At 45.9% G+C, this 27,079-nt stretch overlaps 1 protein-coding gene across 1 annotated transcript; it reads left to right on the forward strand.

Moving 5' to 3' along the window:
* The first annotated feature begins 20,096 nt into the window (after positions 1–20,096).
* On the forward strand, positions 20,097–25,648 carry LOC136456764 (xylan O-acetyltransferase 1-like). The gene is made up of 5 exons (XM_066456729.1): positions 20,097–21,109; positions 21,198–21,369; positions 21,714–21,913; positions 22,005–22,160; positions 24,950–25,648. Exons 1-5 carry the CDS (start codon positions 20,400–20,402, stop codon positions 25,317–25,319), a joined length of 1,608 nt encoding a protein of 535 aa, XP_066312826.1. The 5' UTR covers positions 20,097–20,399; the 3' UTR covers positions 25,320–25,648.
* Positions 25,649–27,079: the final 1,431 nt, after the last annotated feature.

A 27,079-nucleotide genomic window follows, 5' to 3' on the forward strand; every position in this document is an offset into this window, starting at 1 on the left:
AGTAGTAGAGTACACATGTGTATCCCTATCACCGAAGCTCTAGCTTGCTTCCTTACATCGTGTACACACGTGATAGGTTCATGCGCAGCTTGCTCCATCTTCTCCCATTAAACAGAAGACATAAAAGCCAGAGCAATTTGCTAGGTTCCTTCGTCGCTATCTTCTTGCCTCTCCAAAGAGCACAGATTATGCATGCACACGGACAGTAAAAGCTTCATTTGCTTCTTTGTTGTTTTCTAAATATTTTGCATGGACACCATGGCCAGTTCAGTGGCGGAGCTAGAAAATATATATAGCGGGACCGAACAAAATATATAGTACAATATGAATTTCAAAATATATAAGGGATCAACCGTATACTGTATATACCACTAAAATTATCACTAACTATGCTTACATCAAATTTGTATAATGTAAAAATCTGATGGTTTTGTTGATACTTAAAATATCATGGCAAATAAAAAATGTTACAGGAACTCACGTGTTTTTAGTTAACACTAGTACTCTAGATGTATGGATTATTCCATCAAAGTCGTCATAAAGTTATCGGTCGTAAACTCCATTGCAATCTCCATTGCTACATCAAGTCGTAAAATCCAAATCGATTGACTACCAAAGTAAAATTAAAAAAATAATCTACGTAACCAGACCTTGCGATGAAGCCAGCTGCTGCTACTTCTGTGTGCCGTGGTGCCGCCGATCAAAGTGCGTGCCGTTGGCGTCAGGCCGATCGTGTAGCGGTGCAGCCTGCCGCTCTGCTGTGGCCTGTGTGCCCGTGTCCATGTTGCCACCGGCCAGTAAATCGTGATGCGCCCTCGCCTGCCAAAGCCCGCAAGTCTCTAGGGTAGCGTTTGGTTGAGAGACAAGATGGAGCAGGACGGTCCTAACTATGATATGTGGGATGAGATATCCCATTTTTTGTTTGGTTAGTTAGGGATGGGATCAACCTGATTTTTGTTTGGTCTAGACACAAAAGATGGGATCAGTTACTGACACGTGGGCCCCATTTGTCAGTTTTTATTTTCTTTTTTCCTACTCCTCTCCATGTCTCTTTCCATCGACCGCAGCCGTCCAAAGTCGCGCACCACACCTCGTGCTCCCTGTGCGTTGCCCCGCGCCCCTCCACCGGCGAGATAAGCCATGGCCCCTGCTGCCCCCCCCCCCTTCCCTCCGCCACTGCCCAGATTATACATTCATACACGCACACACCAGAGCCGCCATGGACGTCGCGCCTCTCTTCATTCCCCTTTCTCTCTTTGCGCCGCCAGCGCTGGCCCCGCATTTGAGCCCAGCGCCACCGGTGGCTGGCCTGCAGCTCCGTCCTAGCCTATCGGAGTTGCCGCCGAAGCTGTTGCCGCCGGCTCTTAGGCCGTCCGCTGCCCCTTTCCTCCCTTTCCCGTCCCTTTGCTAGCGCCCGTGCAAGAATCTGCTAAGCCGCTCAGGCTGCCGTTATACGCCGCCACATGTAGATGGCGTGTGTGCATCTAGTTCCCTTCCTATGACGCATGGGCCCAAACATCAACGTGTCTAGGTGAGCCAGCTTGGACTGCCACATCAACAAAACCGGGAGCCAAAACCACTAGAAGGGGCTAAATAACCGGTTTGAAGAAGTTTAGGGTGCTCGATACATAGTTTTATAGTTCAGGGTGTGAATTAGACACAGGAGCAAAGGCCAGAGGGCTAAGTAGACTTTTTTTCTATTGATAAATTAGCCACCACTGTCGTTATGCAAATAATTAACCCAAAACGCTACTCCCTCAGTTTTAAATTATAAGTCATTTTGACTATTTTGGTACATAGATTTTGTTATGTATCTAGATATAAGGTATGTCTAGATACATAGTAAAATGGATGTACCAAAAAGTCAAAGCGACTTACAGCCTGTTCGTTTGGTTTTATTTGGCTTATAAGCCATGACTTATCAGCCAACGAATATTATTTTTCTCTCACACCAAACCAGCCAGCAGTACTTTCAGCCATGGCTTATAAGGCAAACCAGCCTAAACAAACATGCCGTTATAATTTGGAACGGTACTCCCTCCGTCCTAAAAAATTTCATATAGATTAAGAACGTGGGCAAAGGATACATGTGTCCTCATCTCCTTTCTTTTCTCGAAGAGTATCTTCTGGATTTGGTAGTTATCACTTGCACTAAGATTTTGTAGGTGTTCCATATTTTATATAATGTTATAGTCTAGGATAAATTTTAAACCCCCGAAAGTTATTTATTTTGGGTTGGAGTGAGTATTTTGTATCTACAAGTATCCATTCTATATCTATATCTATCTATCTATCCATCCAGCCATGGATCTACTCCTTCCGTCCAGAAAAGGATGCAACTACGTGTTGCGTACCAGCAAAAGTAGTTCACGTTTAATCAAATTTCTAATAAATACTATTAACATTTATGGCTCCAAAATAATTTATTATAAAAATATATTTCATAATTAACTTAATGATATTTATTTAATATCATAAATATTGATATTTTTTTATCTATAATTGATCGAACTTAAGATACAAAACCATGACACTGTGCTAGAATTGTATTTTTTTTTACGGATGGAGTACTAATCAATGAAATTCTCACACTAGCCATAGAAGAACAAAACATCTAGCCATTAACTTTCATGAGATTGAATTATAGCAGCTCGGATTTAACTAGAGAGGCCATCTATTTGTTCCATGTCACATGTATAATTTAAAGCTAATCATTGTTCAAGAAAAAAAATTGCCACATACGCTACTACACAAAACCACATTTATTAAAAAAAAGTGTTACATTTACAAAATCAAAGAGGTAAACTATGAAACCACATTTCATAAGATATCTAATGACACTAATTTTATTTTGTAAATATTATTATTGTTTCTAAAAAAACCTCGATCAAACTTGACTTAAACAGCTCAAGGCCCCTTATATTTCATCAGCATGGAGCTGAGAGTAAATAAATACAAGCAGACATTATTGACATTTGCCAAATTCAATTACTAGAAACTTATTAAGTTGCGCACATTCATTGCCACAAATTACATTAAACATATACGAACGTGTTTCCTGCCTTTAAAATAACATCTCAACAATTTTCATTTTTTTACGCCAAAATATGAACCAGTAATAATTTAATAGCTCAAATTTGAGTCATAAATAACCAAACCACATATGGGTCGAGGGCTTGGTTGTTGACTTGTATGGGGAATTGGGGATCACATCCTCACAGGAAAAGTGGTGCTAAAAGCGGCAAACCAGATGCATCGGTGAGCACAGTGAAGGACAGGAAAATTGGCATGCACGGTTGTTGCCCCAGCTTGGAATGCTTCGTGATCTTGATGTTTGATCCACGCACGCATATCGCATGGGCATGACCGCGACCACGGACCAGAACTTCACGGGCACCCAAACTACCAAACCGCGCATGACGTCATGAGGCTGAACCTGAAGCCAGCACCAACTGGCAGCTGCGTACCAACGGGACCGGACCAATCGCAAACCTGCTGCAGTGCTGCTGCTACCCGCAAACCTACGCAGGCAGCCAAAGTGTCTGCTGAAACCTATGCGAGCGCCGAGGAGCAGGGAGTCGACCGACGGCTGAAACTGAGACGAGAACCCGTCTATTCTTGCATTTTCTGGCGGATGATGAAGGCTAATCATGGACATGCTTCGTGCATCCGGGTCCAGTCCCGTGGGCCGTGGTCCAGGGCTGCTTGCCGCCCGCATGGCGGCGGAGGCGGCCGCGTGCCCGCGTCGCCTGCCGAAGCAGGACGCGCGAACCACCCCGAGTTGTTTTTGTCCACGAGACCACGATCAGGCTTCACCCCGGGATAGCAAGCGCAGAACAGGATTGAAGAGGCTGGTCTCTTCTTCTTCCTCTCTCTCTATTTTTCTTCTTTCCTCCACCTCTTCTTCTTCCTCATCCTCTCCATATTTACATTGATGCACCAGCCGTAGGGGAGGGCTGGAGCCCCCTAGATCGGCCAAGCGCAGGTAGCCAGTTCCTGTTGCGTCCGTCAACAGCTGGTCCATCGTCGTGACGGTGAGCTCGTGATTTGCCGGCCTCAGGCTCTGCTTTGTGCCGTGATGGCTACATGGCACATTCCAAAACGAAAAAAATATCGCAAGTTATACCCGGACGTATGTGCAGACTTGTCTCGTATGTACAGCCGGCCCCTTCGCTGGTCTGAAACTTGGCTGAAACTAGCTGGTTTTGTGAGAGAGAAACAATGTAACGGCTGGTTAATAAATAGTATTTTATGAGGAGGAGGAGCCGGCCGAACGTGCCGCGCGGAATCTTCTTGACTGAGCATTTTGTTCTCACGCTCGGTTGGTTCAAACGTCCGAGACAAGTCTGCACATACGTACATATAGTCTTTTGATACGGTAGTAGTAGTCCACTACTGCTCCATAAACGGTCACGAAATGCTCCCAAAATTAACATGGTACATTTAGGTTAAGCCGAGAAAAAATACCGAGAGAGAAGAAAAAAAAAACCGGTCGAGCAATGAAGATTCCTCACGATTCCATTTGATTAGTGGCGTTTGCTGCAGCAGTCGCTCTCTGATTTGAACCGAGCCAACCAACTCTGCAGGTTGCGTCCACGGGCAAGCCCCCAAATCAACGACCGAAACCAAACAAATCGTCTGAATGCAGGCCGGGCTTCCATGCCAAGGCAGGACAAGCTTCGATCTATTAAAAGTCTATAAAACCAAATAAAGCTGCACTGCCGATGCAGGAACGTCGCTGTTATAGGCCGTGGAGGTTTTGGACGATGCAAATAACCTTCTGGTAGGTGGCCAAATAGCTTCCATGAACAACCAAAAATAATGCCGTTTGGGTCGCAGTGGCCAGTGGGTCACATGATACGAGGAACAGGAGGCACAAAATGAGTAAATGTCAAATCTCTTTGGCGAGAGTGGTCACTGAGTGGCCTGCAACGCAAGACGCAACAGGCTTGTCATTGGGGGAGGGTGTACTGACTGTACTGTGAGGCAAGCCAACGAGATTTGACAGGAGTTCAGCTACCAATGATGGCGTTAGATCCTCGAAGCGTTGCGGTCCAATGAAACGTAGGCGTGGAACTTCCAACAGCGAGCTCTGGTTATGGTCGGTTCAGAGTGTTCGATCAGCTAAGCTAGCTGCTACTCCCTGTATTCCTTCTAGTATGTTATTTTGTCTGAAAATATCATATGCATTACCTGAAGGCTGAAAAGTCTTGAACCGAACAAGGACCACGGACGGAACGGAAGAAGATGAGCAGAAGCAGAGGAAAAAATGCTTATCGCTTAGGGCACATCCCTTTCTCTTTCTCCGGTACGGTACCACAGCCAACGCCACGCCCCATGGCGATGGCCTATGGCCTACTACGAGGGTGTGGTGCTGCCTTGCTGTCCAGTCGAAAAGGATGCCGCAACCGCGCACTTCGATTTCAGCTAATGTCGCATGAGTCCAGTCCAGTCGTGAATGAATATGAATCTACGTCGCTCGCACTCTGTTCCCCCTCGAATTCGCTTTCTTATGGTTGCGGCTGCCTTTTGCGTAGCCAGCCTGCGCTGCGAAACACCCGCGAGTTGGTCGTGCAACGAGGACGAGCCAATGCCAGTGCTCCGGAATCTAGACATGGTGTGTTTCGCTGAAGCATGCATGCCCCGGGTTTCAGGCCTGACGAGCAAACACGTTTCCTAATGGGAGCAGAGACAAATGGAGACTATTGGCACATAGGGAGCACTAATACTCGACGCATATACTAATGTACCGTTACATGATTGGACAGCTACCCTTTTGTTTCGGGATTAATTGGCACTTGGTGGCGGTAGATGGCTCAACGGTACCTTCCATGCCTCACAAGAGAAGCGACAGCGCAGCGGGGAATCACAAGCAATTCTCATTCCATTGTCGCTTACGACTTAGTGGCAATACCCTAAGTTGCAGAAATGTCGTTAAGTGAAGCACAATAGCACATACTACAAAAGTTGAATCAACTGAAATGCCAACCACTGATTTTTCTTATACAAATGGAGTGCTCCCGTGGTGATATAAGCACAAATGAAGTGATCTTGTCAAGTATATTAACATCTAGAATACCTAATAGGATCAAGAATCAGGGGTTGAAAAATTTACGGGAGCATATAATGGAGTAGTAAACCACACCTCTTTTTTTTTGCAGATGTTGAAGTAAGGTCTAACGATGGATGGTTTTCATCCTATTTGGTGCGAGTGGGTCAAATCATTTTTACAAGGAACTAATGTTGGAGAAAGGTAAATGATCAATTGGGATCATATTTTCAAACCAAGAACGGCCTAAGGCAAGGTGATCCACTATCCCTTGTACTATTCAATATAGTAGTAGATATGTTAGCAATCATTTTAGCTAGAGCTAAGGATGATGGTCAAGTGAAAGGGGGTCGTGCCTTGTTTTAATTGAAGATGGCTTGCCTTTTACAATATGTGGGTGATACAATTATTTTATGGGTCATGATATTGAATAGACAAAGAACATGAAGCTACTATTATGTATTTTTGAATAATTGTTTGGTCTTAAAATTAACTTTCTTAAAAAAAATATTATGCTTTCCGAAGGCAGGAGATTGCAAGTCATAATATTCATAATAATTTGGCTACAAAATAGACTCATATATCCTTTTCTCTATTTGGGTGTTCAGATGCACTGTAGTAAAGCCAACAACAAAGATTGGAAGACCAGCGAAAGGACATCTAGCTGAGTTGGTTAGGTGGCTTCAGTAGCACTCCTCATGTCTTGGTTCAACTCCCCATGAGAGCGAATTTTCATGCTAGGGTTACAAAAACACCTTGTTGTCCCACACAATGTTGCTAGTGTGGCTTTTATTAATCTAGACGAGGATTTGGATCCTTTCATGTGGAGTCTTCATAAAAGGTGGCTTTTTCATAGACAAGTCGTATAGTTATATTGTCAATAATGGTGTTAAGGTTACACAAGAAATTTGAGATTTGAAATTGCCTCTCAAAATAAAATTTCTGTGGTACTTCAATGAAAGCGGCATTGTGTGGGAAATGTGTGCCATACGAAATCATCTCAACAAATTAGAATGGTAGTAAATTGTGCCGCTTTTGTAGTAAGTCAGAAACTATATAACATTTTTCTTAATGTTATTATGCCAAGCCATGTGATGTACATTTTGTATCGCGCCCAACCTCCACACTTGATCTAAGCAAGGGGGTTAGATTCTCATATCTTTGTTACTGACAGGAGCTGCGGTAGTTTGGTAGGCAATTTGAGTAGAAATGATTTTGCGTTCAATAATAGACAAACAAAAAGTTTCTTGTATGTAGTTTTTAGAGGGGACATACTGGTTTCGATTCTGAGACCGTAAGGATTTGTTAACTTCGATATGTCAACTTCTAGAAACCATACCAATACAGTTCTTTACTTTCTATGGATGTCATTTTAGATTTTGTATTGGTTAATAATGTTAAACATTTTTTAGTTTTCCTCTTGAGTTGTATTTTTCTATGGACTGATGTCTCCTCTTTAAGATGTCTTAAATCTAAACTTTTTGTTTAACTAAAAAAGAATATGGTGAAGTTAGGACGAGGTTAGCCCTTCACTCTCCAACTTAAAAACGTAGTTTATATCTATATCTATATCTATATCTATATCTACATCTATGTATCTATCTATGTCAATATATATCTATATATCTATGTATTTATATTCTATATCTATAATCTATAATTCTATAATTTTCAACCTTCACTAACATTCTATCTTCCCATGTAAGTCGTTCACATCAGCATCCACTAGCATGTGATTATTACAGTCCACTAGCATATGAAATTATGTCTTTGTTCACCATAATCATCATGTCAGCAAGCCACATTGTCCACTAATGTGCCTTTAGTCATCCATATCAACGTACTGCACCATCCACTAACATTTATTATAACATTCACTATGATCGTTTATCTTTTCATATAATTTCGCTCCAAATCATTTGTGATTTTTGCAATAGCGCGCGGGTATCCTTCTAGTTCATTTTAGTTTTATCTTGAATCAAACATTTCAAATTCACAAATCTCATCCAACAAGATTGTATTTCTTTGGTTGTCTGGCTAATAAAACCTCTCACTTTGCATAAAAAAATATCTAATAAGTGTATTACTAGGACATATAAGATGGTGGATTTAATAAAACCAATTATATATTATATTTGTGATTTTTTAACTTAGTTAAACTTGAGAAGTATGACATAGCATAAAACTAAAATGACATTTTAAAACCAAGGGATTAGGATATATGGTAAGAGACAGTAATGGCTTTCAGAATCATCCATAGGGACACAATGTCTTCTGTACTTCGTACAACATTTTAGGACACAATTTGACATTCCTTCTTCGTCACAGAAAACTGACACTGGCACCTACTGTGCTGAACTAGACTCTGCTAATGCAGTTCGTACACGTGGGAAATGTTTGCTCTGAAAACGGTTAGGAATTTAGGCAATTTCATTATCGGTTTAATCTAGAAAAATAATATCAGCAGGTTTGTGACGACATATATGTGCATGTGTATATTTTTTATGAACAATACAGCATGCAGAGATGACATACTGATGAATACAGTAAAAACACAAAGTACATAAATCACAGAGATTAGACTGTACCCAGCGGAGGGTCCCATGCCGAGGGCATCGGAGGCTCCATTCGCACTAGTCGACACAGTGCGTTGCTCGAAGTCGTGGACCACAGTCGATGCAGGAAGATGTTCGCAGTGCAGTCCCACGAACGGATCACCAGGAAGAAGACGCCTTGATGTTTCACAGGCAATCACCGAGAAGAAGATGTGCGTGGACGAGTAGTCGCGGATCGCTCCACAAAACCCTAATCGCCGCGCACCCCGTGCAAGATTCTCTAGCGGACGAGGGTTCCGGAGGCACCTGCTCTCCCGCTACTCCATGCGCGCAGAGGTACGGGACGGGGAAACCAGAAGGCTGCGGAAGTGTGGTTCTCTCGGGAGTGGTTGTGGAAGGATTTAATCTAGGCTGATGAAGGACTCGGATATATGGATGGGGAGAAGAGAGGCAGCGGAGAATCCTAGGAGACGGAGACGGAAGCGGAAGAGACAGTAACGACCGCAATCAGTTCGCCTCCACCATCAAGGGGAGTAACTCCTGTTGTTATGTGGATTAAGTGGCAAAAGACTGGCCACGCCCGCCCGCTCGCCCGCCGCCCGCCTGCCTCGCCCACGTCCATGCCCACGGCCCTGGCCCTGGCCCGGTGAAAGGTCCTAATATGGCTAGAGGGGGGTGAATAGCCTATTTAAAAATCTATAAATCAACTAGAGCAATTTGATTAGTATGACAAATAGCGAAATGTAAACTTGCTCTAGCTCTATAAGAGTTGCAACCCACCTATCCAATAATTCTAGTTGCAATGATTACTAGGCACACAACTTGCAAAGTTACTACTCACTAGGAGCTCTCAAACTTGTTACTCTAAAGAGCTTCACTAGGTGAACTCAAAAACACAAAGCAAGCTCTCAAATCTAATTACACTAAAGAGCTTGCTACAACTAGTTTGCAAGAATATAAATGAGTAAGTGAGATGATTATACCGTCATGTAGAGGAGTGAACCAATCACAAGATGAAGATCAAGCCAATCACCGGGAGAATACAAATGATAAGAGACAACCAATTTTCTCTCGAGGTTCACGTGCTTGCCAACACACTACATCCCCGTTGTGTCGACCAACACTTGGTGGTTCGGCGGCTAAGAGGTGTTTCACAAACCTCGTCCACACGATTAGACACCGCAAGAACCTCCCCACAAGTGAGGTAACTCAATGACACGAGCAATTTACTAGAGTTACCTTTCGGCACTCCGCCGAGGAAGGTACAACTCCCCTCACAATCACCGAAGACGACCACGAACAATCACCAACTCATGCCGATCCTCCACCGCTGCACCAAGCCATATAGGTGGTGGCAACCACCAAGAGTAACAAGCGAAATCCGTAGTGCAACACGAATACCAAGTGCCTCTAGATGTAATCACTCAAGCAATGCACTTGGATTCACTCCCAATCTCACAAAGATAATGGATCAATGATGGAGATGGGTGGGAGTGCTTTGGCTAAGCTCATAAGGTTGCTATGTCAATGAAAATATGCAAAAGAGTGAGCTTGAGCCGCCCCCCTGGCCATGGGGCTTAAATAGAAGCCCCCCATGAAAGGAGCCGTTATACTCTTTCACTGGGTACTGATCGGGGTGACCGGACGCTTCGGTCCTACTGACCGTACGCAGGGCACAGCGTCCGGTCGCCCAATGAAGGCCATGTGTCATCCTGCGTTCAACAAGAGTCGTCTGATATCAATGGTCGACACTTGACCGGACGCTTCGGCACAAGTGATCGGACGCTGAACCCCCAGCGTCCGGTCATTTACAGTAAGGTTCCAAAACTAGTTTTCTTCGACCGGATTCGTCCGGTGTCACTTGACCAGACACATCCAGCGTCTGGTCAGTCACCTTGATTACTGTGCAGCTACGTCACCTCTGACTGGACACTGCCTTCCAGCGTCCGGTCATATGACCGACGCTAGGGTATCACTGCCACGCCTGACCGGACGCGCTGGTCTCTCTAAGACCAGTGTCCGATCAGTTGTAAAATAGCAAGACTGACCCTCTATCATCTCTATCTCCTTCATCCTTACTCAAATGTGACAACCACTAAGTGTATCACCTTGTGCACATGTATTAGCATATTTTCACAAATATTTTCAAGGGTGTTAGCACTCCACTAGATCCTAAATGCATATGCAATGAATTAGAGCATCTAGTGGCACTTTGATGACCGCATTTTGATATGAGTTTCACTCCTCTTCATAGTACGGCTATCTATCCTAAATGTGATCACACTCATTAAGTGTCTTGATCACTAAAACAAAATGGCTTCTACATTTTATACCTTTGCCTTAAGCCTTTTGTTTTTCTCTTTCTTCTTTTCTAAGTTCAAGCCTTTGATCGTAACCATGCCATCACCATTGTCATGATCTTTGTCATTGCTTCATCACTTGGAGTAGTGCTACCTATCTCATGATCACTTTGATAAACTAGGTTAGCACTTAGGGTTTCATCAATTAACCAAAACCAAACTAGAGCTTTCACCCAGCCAGGCCGATGGCAGGGCGGCGCGCGCGCTCGTGTGGCACGCCTTTATCCTTTTCTCAGCTTCTCAATTTAGATAAATAATTTCCAACCATATAAGTTGAGTCAGCGTTCAGTCAAAATCTCATATGGTATTAAACCATACAACGCTTAATGTTACGCACCATAGAGTTTTATTTGATTTATTAAATATTATATGGGCCAAGCCCATATTATATCCAACAATCCCCACCAAACTCTAGGGTTTGTAATAAAGTAGTCTTAGAACCATATTTCTTTTATATACTAGTGTTTCGATGAAGACTGTTAAATTAAACATCCATCTAGAATAATAGTTTCACTCAGTCACAACTGAACAATGGACTAAGCCTTGAATTGATAGTTTTGTATGAGGTGAATGTCACTAAAGTCCTTGACTGATACTGGGCAGCAAAAGGCATCCCCTCTATTTGAAGCATATAAGTCATACTTTAGTGCCTTTTATGAGTATTTAGAGATCACTCAAATCTCATAGACTATGATCAGCAGTCTGACTCATATAGGTGTGTTCCTCAAAAGATGTTCTATAGGACAACATCTTTGCTTTCATAAGCCATTTAGAACACATTAAAGCAAAAGTCATCCTGCCTTACAGAAAGGAAAGATATGCATCAGAAATGAGTCTTACTAAGGATCTTTCCTCACAATTTACTACTAGCTTGTTTCACCGTCCTACTTCACGGGATCTCTGATCACATAGAATAGGTTACCACTATAGTAAAGTTCAAGTGGGTCTCAAACCCATCTCTCTCGATGCACTTTCTATCACGTTGCGTGATAGACCTTTAGTGAACTGATCTGCCAGATTGTTAGGCGTGTGGACATAGTCCAACGCTATTACTCTAGAGTTTCTCAATTTTCTGACAGATTTTAGTCGTCTCTTAACATGCCTTATGGACTTCATGTTATCCTTGAAACTGTTAACCTTTGTAATCACAGTTTGGTTATCGTAGTTCATAGAAATAGCCGGTATGGGTTTCTCAACAACCGGTAAATTTATAAGGAGATCATGAAGCCACTCAGCCTCAGATCCAGCCGTGTTTAATGTTATGAGTTCTGCTTCCATTATAGACTTTGTTAAGATATTCTGCTTGCAAGACTTCCAGGAAACAGCACCACCTCTAAGCGAAAACACATATGCACTTGTGGCATAAAGCTCATCAGCATCAGAAATCCAGTTGGCATCACAATAGTCTTCCGGCACTTTTGGATGTCCGATATAACGAATACCGTAGCTCATGGTGCCTTTTAGATAGCGCATCACTCTCTCAAGAGCACGCTAGTGATCATCTCCTAGGTTTGACACAAACCAGCTCAGCTTGCACACAACAAATGAGATATCAGGCCTTGTTGCACTAGCAAGATACATGAGCAAGCTAATGATCTGGGAATATCTCAATTGATCCCTTGCTATTCTTCAATTTTTCTCAATAGCACACTAGGGTCATAAGGTGTAGAAGCAGGTGCACAGTCACTGAACCCAAAGTGACACAACACCTTTTCTACATAGTGGGTTTGTAACAGAGTTACCCCACCATCACCTTCTCTTAGAAGCTTGATATTAAGAATAACATCAGCCTCTCCCAAATCTTTCATCTCAAAATTTTCAGATAAAAATTTCTTCACCTCCTCGATCACTTTGAGGCTAGATCCAAAGATCAGTATGTCATCAACATATAAGCACAAAATGACTCCACCCCCACTATACCGATAGTACACATATTTGTTAGCTTCATTCACAACAAAGCCAACAGATGTTAAAGTTCTGTCGAACTTCTCATGCCATTGCTCAGGAGCTTGTTTTAGGCCGTATAATGACTTTAATAAATTACACACCTTGCCTTCTTGACCATTTGCTACAAACCTATTAGGCTAATCCATATAGATCTCCTTCTCCAACTCTCCGTTTAGGAAAGTTGTCTTAACATCCATTTGATGAACTATAAGACCATAAGAGGCTGCCAGGGAAAGCAAAACTCGAATTGTGGTTAATCGGGCAACCGGTGAATAAGTATCAAAGAAATCCTCACCTTCCTTTTGAGTATAGCCCTTGGCCACAAGCCTTGCCTTGTACCTCTCAATAGTACCATCAGACCTAAGCTTTTTCTTGAACACCCATTTACAACCTATAGGCTTGCACCCATAGGGACGATCAACTATTTCCCAAGTTCCATTAGACATAACAGAATCCATCTCACTCCGTATTGCTTCCTTCCATAAGTCAGCATCAGGAGAGGAATATGCCTCTTCAATGGTCGTTGGTGTGTCATCCACAAGGTACACAATATAGTTATCACCAAAAGACTTTACAGTCCTCTATCTCTTGCTTTTCCTGGTGACTATAGTGTCATCCTTCTCAGGATTTTGCACATCGGGTTCCTCAATTTGTTCTATCAGAATAAAATTTTAATGCTCATGGAGAATTATAAATTCATGATCAGTTGTGTTAGGTGTATTTTTTATGGAAAACTCATTCTAAAAAAATGTAGCATCTCTAGATTCCATGATTGTATCAACAGCCATCTCAGGAACACTAGAGTTTATAATTAAAAATCTATAACCCACGTTGTGAATAGCATAACCAAGAAAGACACCATCAATAGTCTTTGGTCCAAGCTTTCACTTTTTATTTATTGACACATTCACCTTTGCCAAACAACCCTAAGTTCACAGGTAAGAGAGATTTAATCTCTTCTTCTCCTATTCCTCGAATGGTGTAATTTTTTTGTTCTTTGTGGGCACTCTATTTACGATATGACATGCTGTCAATATAGCCTCACTCCACCATTCCTTAGATAGTCCCGCAATCTTCAACATGGCATTAACCAAATCGGTTAGAGTGCGGTTCTTTCTCTCTGTAATCCCATTGGACTGTGGTGAGTATGGTGACGTCCTCTCATGAATAAGTCCATGCACTGCGCAAAACTCAGAAAAAATCATTTGAGAAATATTCTTCCTTCCGATCGGACCGCAAACGCTTGATTTTCTTCTCAAGTTGATTTTCTACCTCAGCTTTATAGACCTTAAAATAATGCAACGCTTCATCTTTTGTTTTTAATAAATACACGTAGCAAAATCTAGTGCAATCATCTATAAATGTCATAAAGTATCGTCTACTGCCTTTAGTCAATTCGCCATTCATTTCGCATAAATCAGAATGAACGAGTTTTAATGGTGCCAAGTTCCTTGCCTCAGCAGCCTTGTGAGGCTTGCGTGGTTGCTTCGATTGCTCACACACCTGGCACTTAGAATCTTTGACTAAGTTAAATTTTAGGATTAAATTCAGATTTGCAAGCCGCGTGAGACAGCCAAAATTAATGTGATAAAGTCGTGAATGCCATATATTCGACTCATCCAAAACATTAACATTGTTCACCACTTTATTACACACATCATCAAGTAAAGATAAGCGGAACAAGCCTCCGCAATCATAACCTTTTCCAACAAATGTTCCATGTCTCGACACAACATATTTATTGGACTCAAGCATAATTTTAAAGCCATCGCGACACATCTGAGAAGCGCTAACAAGATTCTTCTTGGTGGAGGGTGAAGGGTCGAGATGGCGACTAGAGGGGGGGGGGGGTGAATAGTCTTTTCTAAAACTTAATCACGTCGGCTAACCGATACAAATGTGGAATTTAAACTAACGGTCTAGCCAAGACTACACCCCACTATATATGTTCACTAGCACCTTGCAAAGATAACAATTAAGCAATAAAGGTACCGGGCTTCTCCTAAATAATTCTAGGAGCAAGGTTACACAAACCTATGCCACTAGTACTTTAAGTGACAAGGGAGCTCCTACACATGCTAGTAAGCAAAAGCACAAAGCTAACTAAGCTCACTAGCAATGCTCAATAACAAGGCAACCAATGCCTAATTAGAGAGCACAAATACTTAGTTACACAAACTAAGCAATGTGACTAACAAGGTTACTAAAACCAAATTAGCCATGCAAGGGAGCTACTTCTATGCTACACAAGCAAGAAGGTAATTAGCAAGCTACACAAGCTATCTAATTACAAGAGCAACTACACAAGCTTAATATGTATAAAAGTAATTGCAAGCTTGTGTAATGGGGATGCAAACCAACGGGAAGAACAAGGTTGACACGATGATTTTTCTCCCGAGGTTCACGTGTTTGCCAACACGCTAGTCCCCGTTGTGTCGACCGCTCACTTGGTGGTTCGGCGGCTAATTAGCATCACCCGCTAAGCCCGCACGTCGGGCGCCGCAAGAACCTACCCCTTGAGTGAGGGTAGCTCAATGACACACTTTACTAGAGTTGCTCTTCGCGACTCCCGCGGGGCGAGCACAATGCCCCTCACAAGCACTTCTCCGGAGCGCCGCACAAGCTTCTTGCGCGCTTCGACGGAGACCACCACCAAGCCATCTAGGAGGTAGCAACCTCCAAGAGTAACAAGCACCACCGGCTTGCAACTCGATCACCTAGTGCCACTCGATGCAACCTCACGATGCAATCGCACTAGAATCGCTCACTCACACAATCGAATGATCACTATCAAGTATGTGTGAGATGGAGGGCTCCTAAGCACTCTCAAGCATGGACACAAAGTCCCCCAAGGTGCTCAGCACCAGCCATGGCCAAGGGCCACTTCTATTTATAGCCCCAAGGGCTAAACTAGCCGTTACCCCTTCACTGGGCAACGATCGAGCCAACCGGACGCTCCGGTCGTGTTGACCGGACGCTGGACCTCAGCGTCCGGTCGCTCGCAGACGACCACGTGTCCCGGTTCCAACGGTCACTTGACCTGACCGGACGCTCTAGCTTCAACTGACCGGACGCTGAACCCTCAACGTCCGGTCGTTTCCAGTAAGCTCCCAAGCATGACCGGACGCGTCCGATCGAACGTGATCGGACGCAGCCAGCGTCCGGTCACTCTCCAGCTACTGCGTCACCGTACGTCAGCGCGACCGGACGCAGCCTGCCAGCGTCCGGTGCATTCAGATCCAGCGTCCGGTCAGTTGACCGACGCCAGCATCTTCTCCATTCTCTTCACTCTTGCTCAAGTGTGCTAACCACAAGAATTTACATCCGGCGCAATAGAAAATAGGCATTCCATTTTCCCGAAAGCGCCGAATCCCGCCGAGACCCAAACCCATCTCAACCCTGCAAACACCACCTCCTTTGTAAATGTGCCAACACCACCAAGTGTACACCACCATGTGTATGTGTGTTAGCATTTTCACAATCATTTCCCAAAGGATGTTAGCCACTCAACTTGCCACGCCACTCGATCCTAGCGACAATGCAAAGTTAGATCACTCGAGTGGCACTAGATGACCGATATGCAAACAAGTTTGCCCCTCTTGATAGTACGGCCATCTATCCTAAACCCGGTCATAAACTTTTCTACACACCTATGACCGGTGAAATGAAATGCCCTAGGTTATACCTTTGCCTTGCGTATTCCATTCCATCTCCTTCAATGTCGATGCAACACATGCACCAACACGATCAACAATGATATGATCCACTTCATATCATCACATGATCATATAGGTTCATCGATCTTGACTCTACTTGCTCTTCACCGTTGCCATCGTCCATCGGCGCCAAGTCTTGCTCAAGCTTCACCGCCACGCGGTCCATCACTCCAAAGCCTTCGACTTGCCCTTCACGCTTGCAACCGGTCCATCAAGCCAAGTCTTGTCTTGATCTTCTCTGCCTTGATCACATGACTCAATGTCATGTCTCATGTGCATTTAAGCTCCTTCATCATTACATGTGTGAGCTTTGCAACATCTCCAAGCCATTTTCACCTTCATGGCATATGTTGCTCACACACATGTACCTGTGGACTAATCACCTGTGTATCTCACATAAACACAATTAGTCCACCTAAGTTGTCACTCAATTACCAAAACCAAACAAGGACCTTTCAGAGGGGATATGCTGCAGTTCTTTAACAGCACCGTCTTTCTCGAAGTAAACTTCAGAACGACCGTACCAGCACAAAGAACACGCGCATGCGAACCGTTTCCCATCAGCAAGGCTCCACTCCTGTCGGCCTGATAGGAAATAAACAAAGAAACATCAGCACACACATGAATATTAGCACCACTGTCCATCCACCACGCAGGTGAAAGACAAACTGAAAGAATAAAAGGTAAAGAATTACCATACCCAGATGTTTCTCCTCTAGTCTCACTAATTATCATGTTTGCTGATTTCTTTTCTTGCTTATATTTGCGGTCTAGACACGCACTTGCCCAATGCTTATCACTCCCGCAAACAAAGCATCCTTCAGCTTTCTTGTTGTATTTCTTTTTAACTGTGCAGTCTACTTAGGCTTTGCATTGTTGTTCTCTTGCATGTTCTTCTTCTTTTTATTACGAGATGCAAATGAGTTTTTCTTCTGCACCATATTGGCTGCGGAAGACTCAACTTCTTTTCCATAGATGTTTTTTACCCTCACCCTCTCCTCAACATCAAGAGATTCAATAAGCTCAGCCACGCTAAACTCTTGTCTCTTGTGTTTTAGAGAAGTAGCAAAATCCCTCCAAGAAGGTGGCAGCTTAGCGATTATACCGCCGGCCACAAACTTGTCGGGCAACAAACATGGAAAATGTTCTAGTTCCTTTGCTAGCGCCTTATCTCATGAGCATGTTCGACCACAGAACGGTTTTCAACTATTTTATAGTCATACAACTGCTCTATAAGGTATAGCTCACTGCCAGCATCAGAAACCCCAAACTTTGCCTCAAGAGCATCCCATAACTCTTTGCCTGATGTGTAAGATATGTAGTTTTTCTCATACTTGGGATGAAGTACACTAATCATGGCGCCTCGAAACAGGTTATCGGCAGCCAAGAACTTTCGCTCCTCCTCAGGAGTAAACTGTTCAGGCTTCCCCTGTACGGCGTGATAGCAGTTCATCGCAGTCAACCACAATACCATCTTGGCACGCCATATCATGAAATTCTTACCATCAAAATTATTTGGCTTTAAAGCAGCAGCAAAACCACTGACAGAAAATTACCTAACATTAAGTTTTTGGATTGTTAGGAATTTAGGCAATTTTATTATCAATTTAATCCAAAAAAATAACATCAGCAGGTTTGTGATGACATATATGTGCATGTGTATATTTCTTATGAACACTACAACATGCAGAGATGACATACTGAAAATACAGTAAAAACACAAAGTACATAAATCACATAGATTAGACTGTACCCAGCGGAGGGTCCCATGCCGAGGGCATCGGAGGCTCCATTCACACTAGTCGACATAGTGCGTTGCTCGAAGTCGCGGACTACAGTCGATGCAGGAAGATGTTCGCAGTGCAGTCCCACGAATGGATCATCAGAAAGAAGACACCTTGATGTTCCACAGGCAATCACCGAGAAGAAGATGTGCGTGGACGAGCAGTCGTGGATCGCTCCCCAAAAACCTAATCGCCGGGCACCCCGTGCAAGATTCTCTGGCGGACGAGGGTTCCGGAGGCACCTGCTCTCCCGCTACTCCGTGCGCGCAGAGGTACGGGACGGGGAAACCAGAAGGCTGCGGAAGTGTGGTTCTCTCGGGAGTGGTTGCGGAAGGACTTAATCTGGGCTGACGCATGACTCGGATATATGGACGGGGAGAAGAGAGGCAGCGGAGAATCCCGTCAGTAACAGCCGCAATCAGTTCGCCTCCACCATCAAGGGGAGTAACTCCCGTTGTTATGTGGATTAAGTGGCAAAAGACTGGTCAAACACGTCCGCTCGCTCGTTGCCCGCCTGCCACGGCCCCGGCCCGGTGGCGGCGGCGCGCGCGTGTGTGGCACGCTTTTATCCTTTTTCTCAGCTTCTCAATTTAGATGAATAATTTCCAACCATATAAGCTGAGTTAGCGTTCAGTCAAAATCACATATGGTATTAAACCATATAATGCTTAATGTTACGCACCATAGAATTTTATTTGATTTATTAAATATTATATGAGCCAAGCCCATATTATATCCAACAAAAACTTGTCTTTCCCTTCACTGACAAGCGTGATGCACAAATCCAGGAGCAGTGACCCAGATCCGCCGCCACCAAGAAGTCTCCACTGTCACGCTCTACTGGAATCAACAGTCACGTCGATGCGACTCCATCATTTCCAGAAGTCTCAAACCGGTCGTTAGCTGTTAGCACATACAGAACGTTAGCTGGAATGTCACGCATTTTTTTTGACGGGATGGAATGTCACGCATTATTCTATCTACCAAGCAAAGCGTCGAAAACAATGGGAGAAATCAAGTGAAATCCTGGCTGCGTTCTCCCAAACATCCTCATGATATGTTTACATGTGACGCACGCGCATGTTCTTCTTTTTCGAAAGGAAATGCGTGTTCATGTTGTTCTAAACGTCTCCTCATCGTATCATCATCATTCATCATATTTCGTAAACAGGCTGTCCATGTATATGTATAGAATGGAGTTACCTCGTTGACCACACATCATCAGGCCAGGACAGAAAAAAATATATCATTGAATCGTATTGCCGCTTTCTGCTAGCTCATCGTCCAAGCTAAGCTGCCCCCCCCCCCCCCCCCCCCCCCCTTAATAATAAAATAAATTCATTCTAAAATAACAGTTCGCTACAGATCTTTGCGATCTCCATGGTTAAGGCTGGAACTTTGTTCTAAAAAAATCTTTTCCGATCTCACTAATGTTTAGAGGTGTGTGTATATAGCTTCGTATTTAATACGGTGCTGTATATATACGAAGTATAGTGGTTGAAATTAAACTAGTCCAAATATGTCAGTGACGTGCTGTACCACGTTTGTCCATGTGAGTCTCGTATGGCCAGGTCGCGGCGACTAAAGAGAAGAGAATTTGTCAAGGAATAAAACGAATCCGTTCCATCCATCCAATTAATACCTGTTGCTTGCACTTGCACTTGCCCGTTCAACGCCTGCCCAGCCAAGGGAAGAAGAGAAGGGAGAGGGGAAGCATCAGGAGATGTCATCCCCTCACCAAATCCGCAGCCCCCGGTGTTGACTCCCCGGCCGGGCCGGTTCGCCAGCCAATCCATAAAGACCGCGGGGCGGCTACCTCTGCTAGCTAGCGCGGACGATCCGGCCTCCCCGGCTTTCTGATCGCGGTCGCGGCACGCGTTCGGTCGGTCCAAGCGAAAACTAGCCCGGCCGGCGCACAGGGAGATCGAGAGGGAGAGGACTACTAGGATCAGCCAGCAGCGCTGGGTAGCGAGCGAGCCGCGGGCGCCATGAGCTTGGCGGGGCGGCGCAAGTCGTCGCTCGCGGGCGCGGGCGCGGGAGCCGGGGCCGACGCGTTCGGCGCGAAGCACGCCGTGACGTCGCTGCGCAAGGGCGGGCGGCTGCCGGTGTACGTGGCGAGCGTCTTCTTCGTCCTCTGCGTCATCGTCATGTACGGCGAGGACATCCGGTCGCTCACGATCGAGCCGCTGACGCGCGTGCCCGAGCTAACGGTGCCGGCCACCACCACGGGTGGTGGTGGGGGTGGCCGGCAAGTGGTGGTGCCCCGGCGAGACATCTCCGCTTCGGAGAAGCCCGCCGCCGCGTTGCACCACAGCGAGCAGGAGAAGCCGAAGCACGCGGTGACCACGACGACGGAGCCGACGAAGACGGAGCCGGCGCCGGTGGTTGTCGTCGAGAAGCCGCCGCAGAGTAAGGTGGCCGGCACCACCAAGAGCCAGAAGAAGACGTCCAAGAAGAAGGCGAAGAAGCCCCGCAGGCAGCGCGCGGCGAAGAAGACGGTGGTGCCTCCCGCGCTGGGCGTGCCGGAGACGTGCGACCTGTCCAAGGGCCGGTGGGTGTTCGACAACACGAGCTACCCGCTGTACCGGGAGGAGGAGTGCCAGTTCCTGACGTCGCAGGTTACGTGCATGAAGAACGGCCGCCGCGACGACACCTACCAGAAGTGGCGGTGGCAGCCCAAGGACTGCTCCATGCCCAGGTACGACACCTACCAGAAGTGGCCTCGGCTGGCTGTGGCTATATGCATGTCATGCGCATCAACGGCAAGGCTTTCAATTCCATTGCAGGTTCGACGCGAAGCTGTTCATGGAGCGGCTACGGGGCAAGCGGTTCATGTTCGTGGGGGACTCGCTGAACCGCAACCAGTGGGAATCCATGGTGTGTCTGGTGCAGTCGGCAGTCTCGCCGGGGAAGAAGTACGTCAGTTGGGAGGGCCAGCGCGTCGTCTTCCACGCCTGGGTGCGTCTCCCGTCCCCCACCCTTTCTGCCCGCTTTAGGATTCGTGCCGCCCGGGATAATCCTCGACATCTAGTAGCCCGGCCCACGGGTGCCCTCGATAATACTGCAAGCAATTCGTTCCAGTTTCCACGCAGGCAGCCGTTGTTTGTTTTTCAACCGTGACGCGTGCCCGTTGGTGACGGCTAGCTAGGTGCACCAACCTCGCGTTTTTTTTCCCTGGACGACGGGGCCGTCGCTGACCAGGCCGCCAGCAGCCCTGCGTGTGTGTTTCCTTCCTCGAAATGAAATAAACTGACGAACCAACCCGAACCGCCTTTTGGTGCGGCCGGGTGCTGAAAATGCAGGAGTTCAACGCGACGGTGGAGTTCTACTGGGCGCCGTTCCTGGTGGAGTCGAACTCGGACGACCCCAAGATCCACAGCATCCAGCACCGGATCATCAAGGCGGACACGATCGGGGCGCACGCCGAGAACTGGCGCGGCGTCGACTACCTCGTCTTCAACACCTACATCTGGTGGATGAACACGATGGACATGAAAGTCATGTACGACGACGGCGACGAACCCGGCCACCACCCCGTTTGACACGAGCGCGCTCCCGGAACGGAACTTGATCGTTTACACGCATACTCGCAGGAGACCGGGCGCCAAGAGCTGGGAGGAGCATGACGAGGTGGTGCGGATCCAGGCGTACCGGAAGGTGCTCACGACGTGGGCGAGTTGGGTGAACGACAACATCGACCCGGCGCGCACGTCCGTCTTCTTCATGAGCATGTCCCCTCTCCATATCAGGTATATTCTACTAGTACATTTTTATTTATTATTATTTCCCACCCGATTTTTTTATGTTCTTTATTATTCTCAATCATGCGTAGTATTAGATTCCACTCCATTTCATAGCTTGAACATCGAACAAGTACGCACGATGGGATCAAGGGCAAGGCACGTACACAGTGCACGCTCAACTGCCCAACACTGCAGAAACGTACTACTACTAGTAGTTAGCCTGTAGTTAACTCTTAATTAGCGTCGCGACGCGTCACGCGTGTGGGGGCGCCGCGCCCGAGCCTTTGGTCGTTTCGCACAGCAAAGGGTAATGCACAGTACATGGCTGCGCAGTGCGCGTGCGTGGTGGTGCCGGTTCCTGCCAATGCGATCCGTAGCGTAGCGTAGCGCCGCATGGTTTGGTGGCGGAGTGGGCGCGGGCCGACTCGACCGCCGCGGTCGGCTCCCGTCATGCCGTTGCCGTGGGCGAAACGGCCAGCGCGCTCGCGCGGGGTCGCTGTCTCGCTGTGCAGAGTCGAGGGAAAAGCGCGCGTCACGTCGGGACGAGTGGCTGGAGATGTCAGAGTCAGACCCCCTCCCGCGGGTGCTTGGGTCGGGGGTACGTATTCAGGGTCTGGGCGTACTCCTCCTCCTAGGGTGTGCGTCCTGTGGCGGTGGTGACCGGGCGACGCGAGTCTGTTTGGCCTTTTTTGATATATGGTAAATGAATGAAACACGCTGTTCGCCTCGATCGGCTGTGAATTCGGGGTATGAGAAACGTTACCAGCGAACAGTGCACCTGACGCGACTTACTGAAATTAGATGTAATGTAGCTATACTCATGTATCAAGCGTTTGACATTTCAGCCCACGTGTAGTGCAATACGCTGCGTAGTGGTAGCTGGTCACATGCATGGAGTACCGATCCCAACGAGGGGCACAGTACTCAGCTCTAGTAGGGTCTTGTTTAGATACCATCCAAATTCCAAGTTTTTTCACTCTCTCTCTATCACATCAATTTTTAGCCGCTTGCATGGAGTATTAAATGTAGGTAAAAAAATAACTAATTACACAGTTTAGTTGGAAATCACGAGATGAATCTTTTGAACCTAGTTGGTCCACGATTGAACAATATTTACCAAATAAGACGAAAATAGTACTATTTATTGGGTTCAAAAAATTTGTAAAGTGAACTAGGCCTAGATGTCTGTTGTTTGTTTCACTTCACTGGTACTGTAATCCAGTCTCCAGTACGTACTGCGGCAGGAGAACTCAGAGTTGTGCATACCTGTCTGGTCACATGGGCCATCGAATTATTTGCACCAAGTCACAAACCAACCAGATGTGTCGAAGCTTCCAATCGATATTCTCCCTTGGCCGCCGGCTGCTGCCATCCGTGATTAACCCCATCATGCGCCAATGATCATGATTCGTCCCGTTCGCTCAGAGGAATCTGAATAAATCTGGAGAAATTTGTGAGAGAAAAATACTGTTTCGGATGAAAAAAAAAGTAGATCAAACCAGATTTAAAGACACGCGAACAGGGCCGATGGGGCTAGCGACGTATCCTAGGTGGATTCGTAGTTGTGGCATCACGGGGTTAGAAATGCTCCGTCGCCACTGCACTGGCGTCGGTCGTTGGCGCATCAGTACTATACCTTTTCTTATCCCGTGGCCGGAATTTTAGGATCTTAGAGAGAACAGTTTTTAAGTTGGTCGAGTTATGAAACCGGTTCTTTGAGACCGCGATCACGTTCCAGCCTGAAGATTGGGGGTGGATGAGATGGAAGTCTCCTCATCTGACGACGATTAATCCTACTTGCATCTGACGCTATGCTTTTTTTTAGTTGCGTAGTTCGGGCTCAAAGCTGAATCCTCTCTTGAGAGTCAGCACCGGAGTTCTTAATTAGTATCCGTCGCCAGTATTGTATTGTATTGTATTTGCATATTCATTTAGCATGCCAATGTATTGCATATTCATTTAGCATGCCAATTGTATTTGCATATTCATTTAGCATGCCAAGTGCCAGTTCTAAATTATTGCCTTGCCTGCATCTATCACACACTGACAAACGGAATGGCCACACGCGGCTCGGCTACTAGTAGTAGGATCAAACGGAAGGTTGCATTGGTCACCCATCGCCACGGACAATCCGTTTGACAACGATCTGTCCAGCCAGTTGGCCCGGGGATGACGCATTGCGCAGGCTCACCTAAAGCATCCTGGAACAAAAAGAAAGTTAAGGATGGGGACCTATCAGGGAAGTGATAGATGTGTTAGGTTCCGTGAAGCAAACCACTTTGAATTCCCAGAGCTGTATATTTCTTTTTAGCTAGAGAAGAGATTCCCCATTTGTCTTTGGTGGTTGTTTTATGCAAGGAGGTTTGGATGTGGTGACTGAACATACCGAATGGACCCCACCGGGCACTGCGTGTTGTGTTTCATTCGCTAGCCTGAAACTGTAATGGAAAGATCGGTACCAATCAAAATCGTGGACTGTTTCATTCGCGACCTGCGTCCACGGACGGAGCACTTACCTAGCCTGGAGTAGTTGGAGGCATGTCACGTCGAAAGATACAGTTGAGGCTCCGCGAACCAGAGAACAAGTGACGATTGCGGCGCTATATCGCACAACGCGTGTTTGGCAATTCAAAATTCACATCACGCGTGGTAGAAATCTGAATCGATTTGGTTCCCTGTTTCCATTTGTTTTTTTAAGGGCGCTCGATATGTTATGCAGTGATGAAATAGCAAATTTACAAATTTGTACTCAAAACTGACGATGTTTTATTCGTCTTGTGTTAAAAAAATAACAGCCCGCAGGTGTGGGGCAACCCGGACGGGATCCGGTGCGCCAAGGAGACGATGCCGCTGCTGGACTGGCACGGCCCGCTGTGGCTGGGCATGGACTGGGACATGTTCCACCAGGCGAAGAACGTCTCCCGCCGGGCGTCGCCGCGGGTGCCCATCACCTTCGTCGACATCACCACCATGTCGGAGCGGCGCAAGGACGGGCACACCTCGGTGCACACCATCCGGCAGGGGAAGGTGCTGGGCCCCGAGGAGCAGGCGGACCCGGGCACCTACGCCGACTGCATCCACTGGTGCCTCCCCGGCGTGCCCGACATCTGGAACCTCGTGCTCTACACACGGATACTCTCCAGGCCTGCACTCCAGTTCGAGTAGAAACTGGTAGATGCAGAGGACAGATCGTCGCCAATTCGATTCATAGGCTGGGATGGCCGTGGCATGGCTGGTGGGTTATACTTATACACACACAATCATCATCGGTTCAGACAGGAAAATTTTCTCCTCCTTTCCTTCACATTCTCTCTGGCCTTTTTTCGATGCCGAAAGATGCCTTTGGTTTGTTTGTTTATTATATAGGGGTGGTATAGGTCAAGTGAAAAGAGACTGTAAATGGGCGGGCTGTGAGATTGACTGCCCCAGAAATGTACATTCGGTGTAACAGAAGCTGGAATGAAAGAGATGAACAAATATGGTTTACACAGAAACGGGCACTCGCATAGGTCCACCGGTCCACCCTGACCCGCAGCACAGATTCGTGCCCTCGTGGGGCGCCTTTTCTGCGCGCAGGTTGGTGTGGATGTCTTGTCGTCGCGCACTCTTTTGCACGGACGGGCACGGGAGGCAGATCGAGAGGTGATGGAGTTGAAGGCCCTTTTTAGCAGGTGGCCGTCCTGCCTGGCCGCCTCATCGTTTTGGTGCACAGCTCCCTGATCCAACTGCGAAGGCCGAGCGAGCGAGCGATGAGAGAACAACGAGAAACGGACAGCAGCAGAGGTTGAGGGAAGGTGCGGTGCGGAGGTTGGCATCATGCCGTTGCTGGAGCGTGCGCGCTGGACTGGACTCAATTGGGATAGCCGGATAGGTTCTGCGCTGCTTTTGGCGTTCGCTGTGGCACTGAAACTCCCGTATCTCCTTTGCCCTGAACGGATGGACCTGTGGCTGTGGCAGTGGCAGACTGAGGTGTGAGACAGATGCAGTACTGACGCGAGTGCGGAGACGACTTCCGTTCTTTTTGGACGGAGAAAGTAGTAGTAGTAGAAAGCAAGGACGTAGCGTGATCTTTCTTAGAGGCAGTACAAAGCAGTTACCACTTCCTCGCTCTTAGATAAAAAATAGTAATTTTAGTTGGAGTAATGAAAAGTCAAATTATTTTGAGTTTCGTCAAAAAAAATTAAAAATATTTTAATATTTGTTATACTAAATTAGTTATTCGGCATGAAATACGCTTTCATAGTATACGTATTTTGTGTGATAATATTGATTATTTTCGATTATATTTGACAAACTTTAGAAATAATGCTTAGAATAGAGCTAAAATTGCATCTTTATCGTCTTTAGTCATTTTTAAAGCAGGTTTATCGAAAAACATATCAATATTTATAACACAAAATAGCTATACTACGAAAATATAATTCATGTTGGATCTAACACTTATTTAGTATAATAAATATTATGTCAAAATTATCGTATACTCCCTGCCTACCAAATTAAATGTTAAAATGTTCAATATAAACTCAATTGAACTTTAAATTATTTGACTCGACATTATGTTAAAATTATTGCATACTCCATTGTCGGTGTTTCGTAAACCGGACTAGTAAACTTATATGATTGCCGCGCTGCTCCAGGAAGACGATGGTAGCATCCAAAAGACACGAGGATTTATATTGGTTCAGGCCAGAGCCCTACGTCCAGTCTCAGAGATTATCGAGTGCGTATTCCTCGCTTGAATTCTCTGAAGTTCTTACAATAGAGGGCGCAAGAATGGTGGAAGAGGAAGAAGAACTAGAGCTAGGAGATGGGCAGCCCGAAGGGAAGCTTCAGGAGCCCTGCTACGATGGAGAATGGGTGAATGAGTAGAGGACTCAGAATGTCTGGAAAGGGTGCCCTGGTTGCCTTTATATAAAGTTCGGGGC

This window comes from Miscanthus floridulus, chromosome 6, assembly GCF_019320115.1.
Source record: "Miscanthus floridulus cultivar M001 chromosome 6, ASM1932011v1, whole genome shotgun sequence".
In the NCBI taxonomy this organism is placed as follows: domain Eukaryota; kingdom Viridiplantae; phylum Streptophyta; class Magnoliopsida; order Poales; family Poaceae; genus Miscanthus; species Miscanthus floridulus.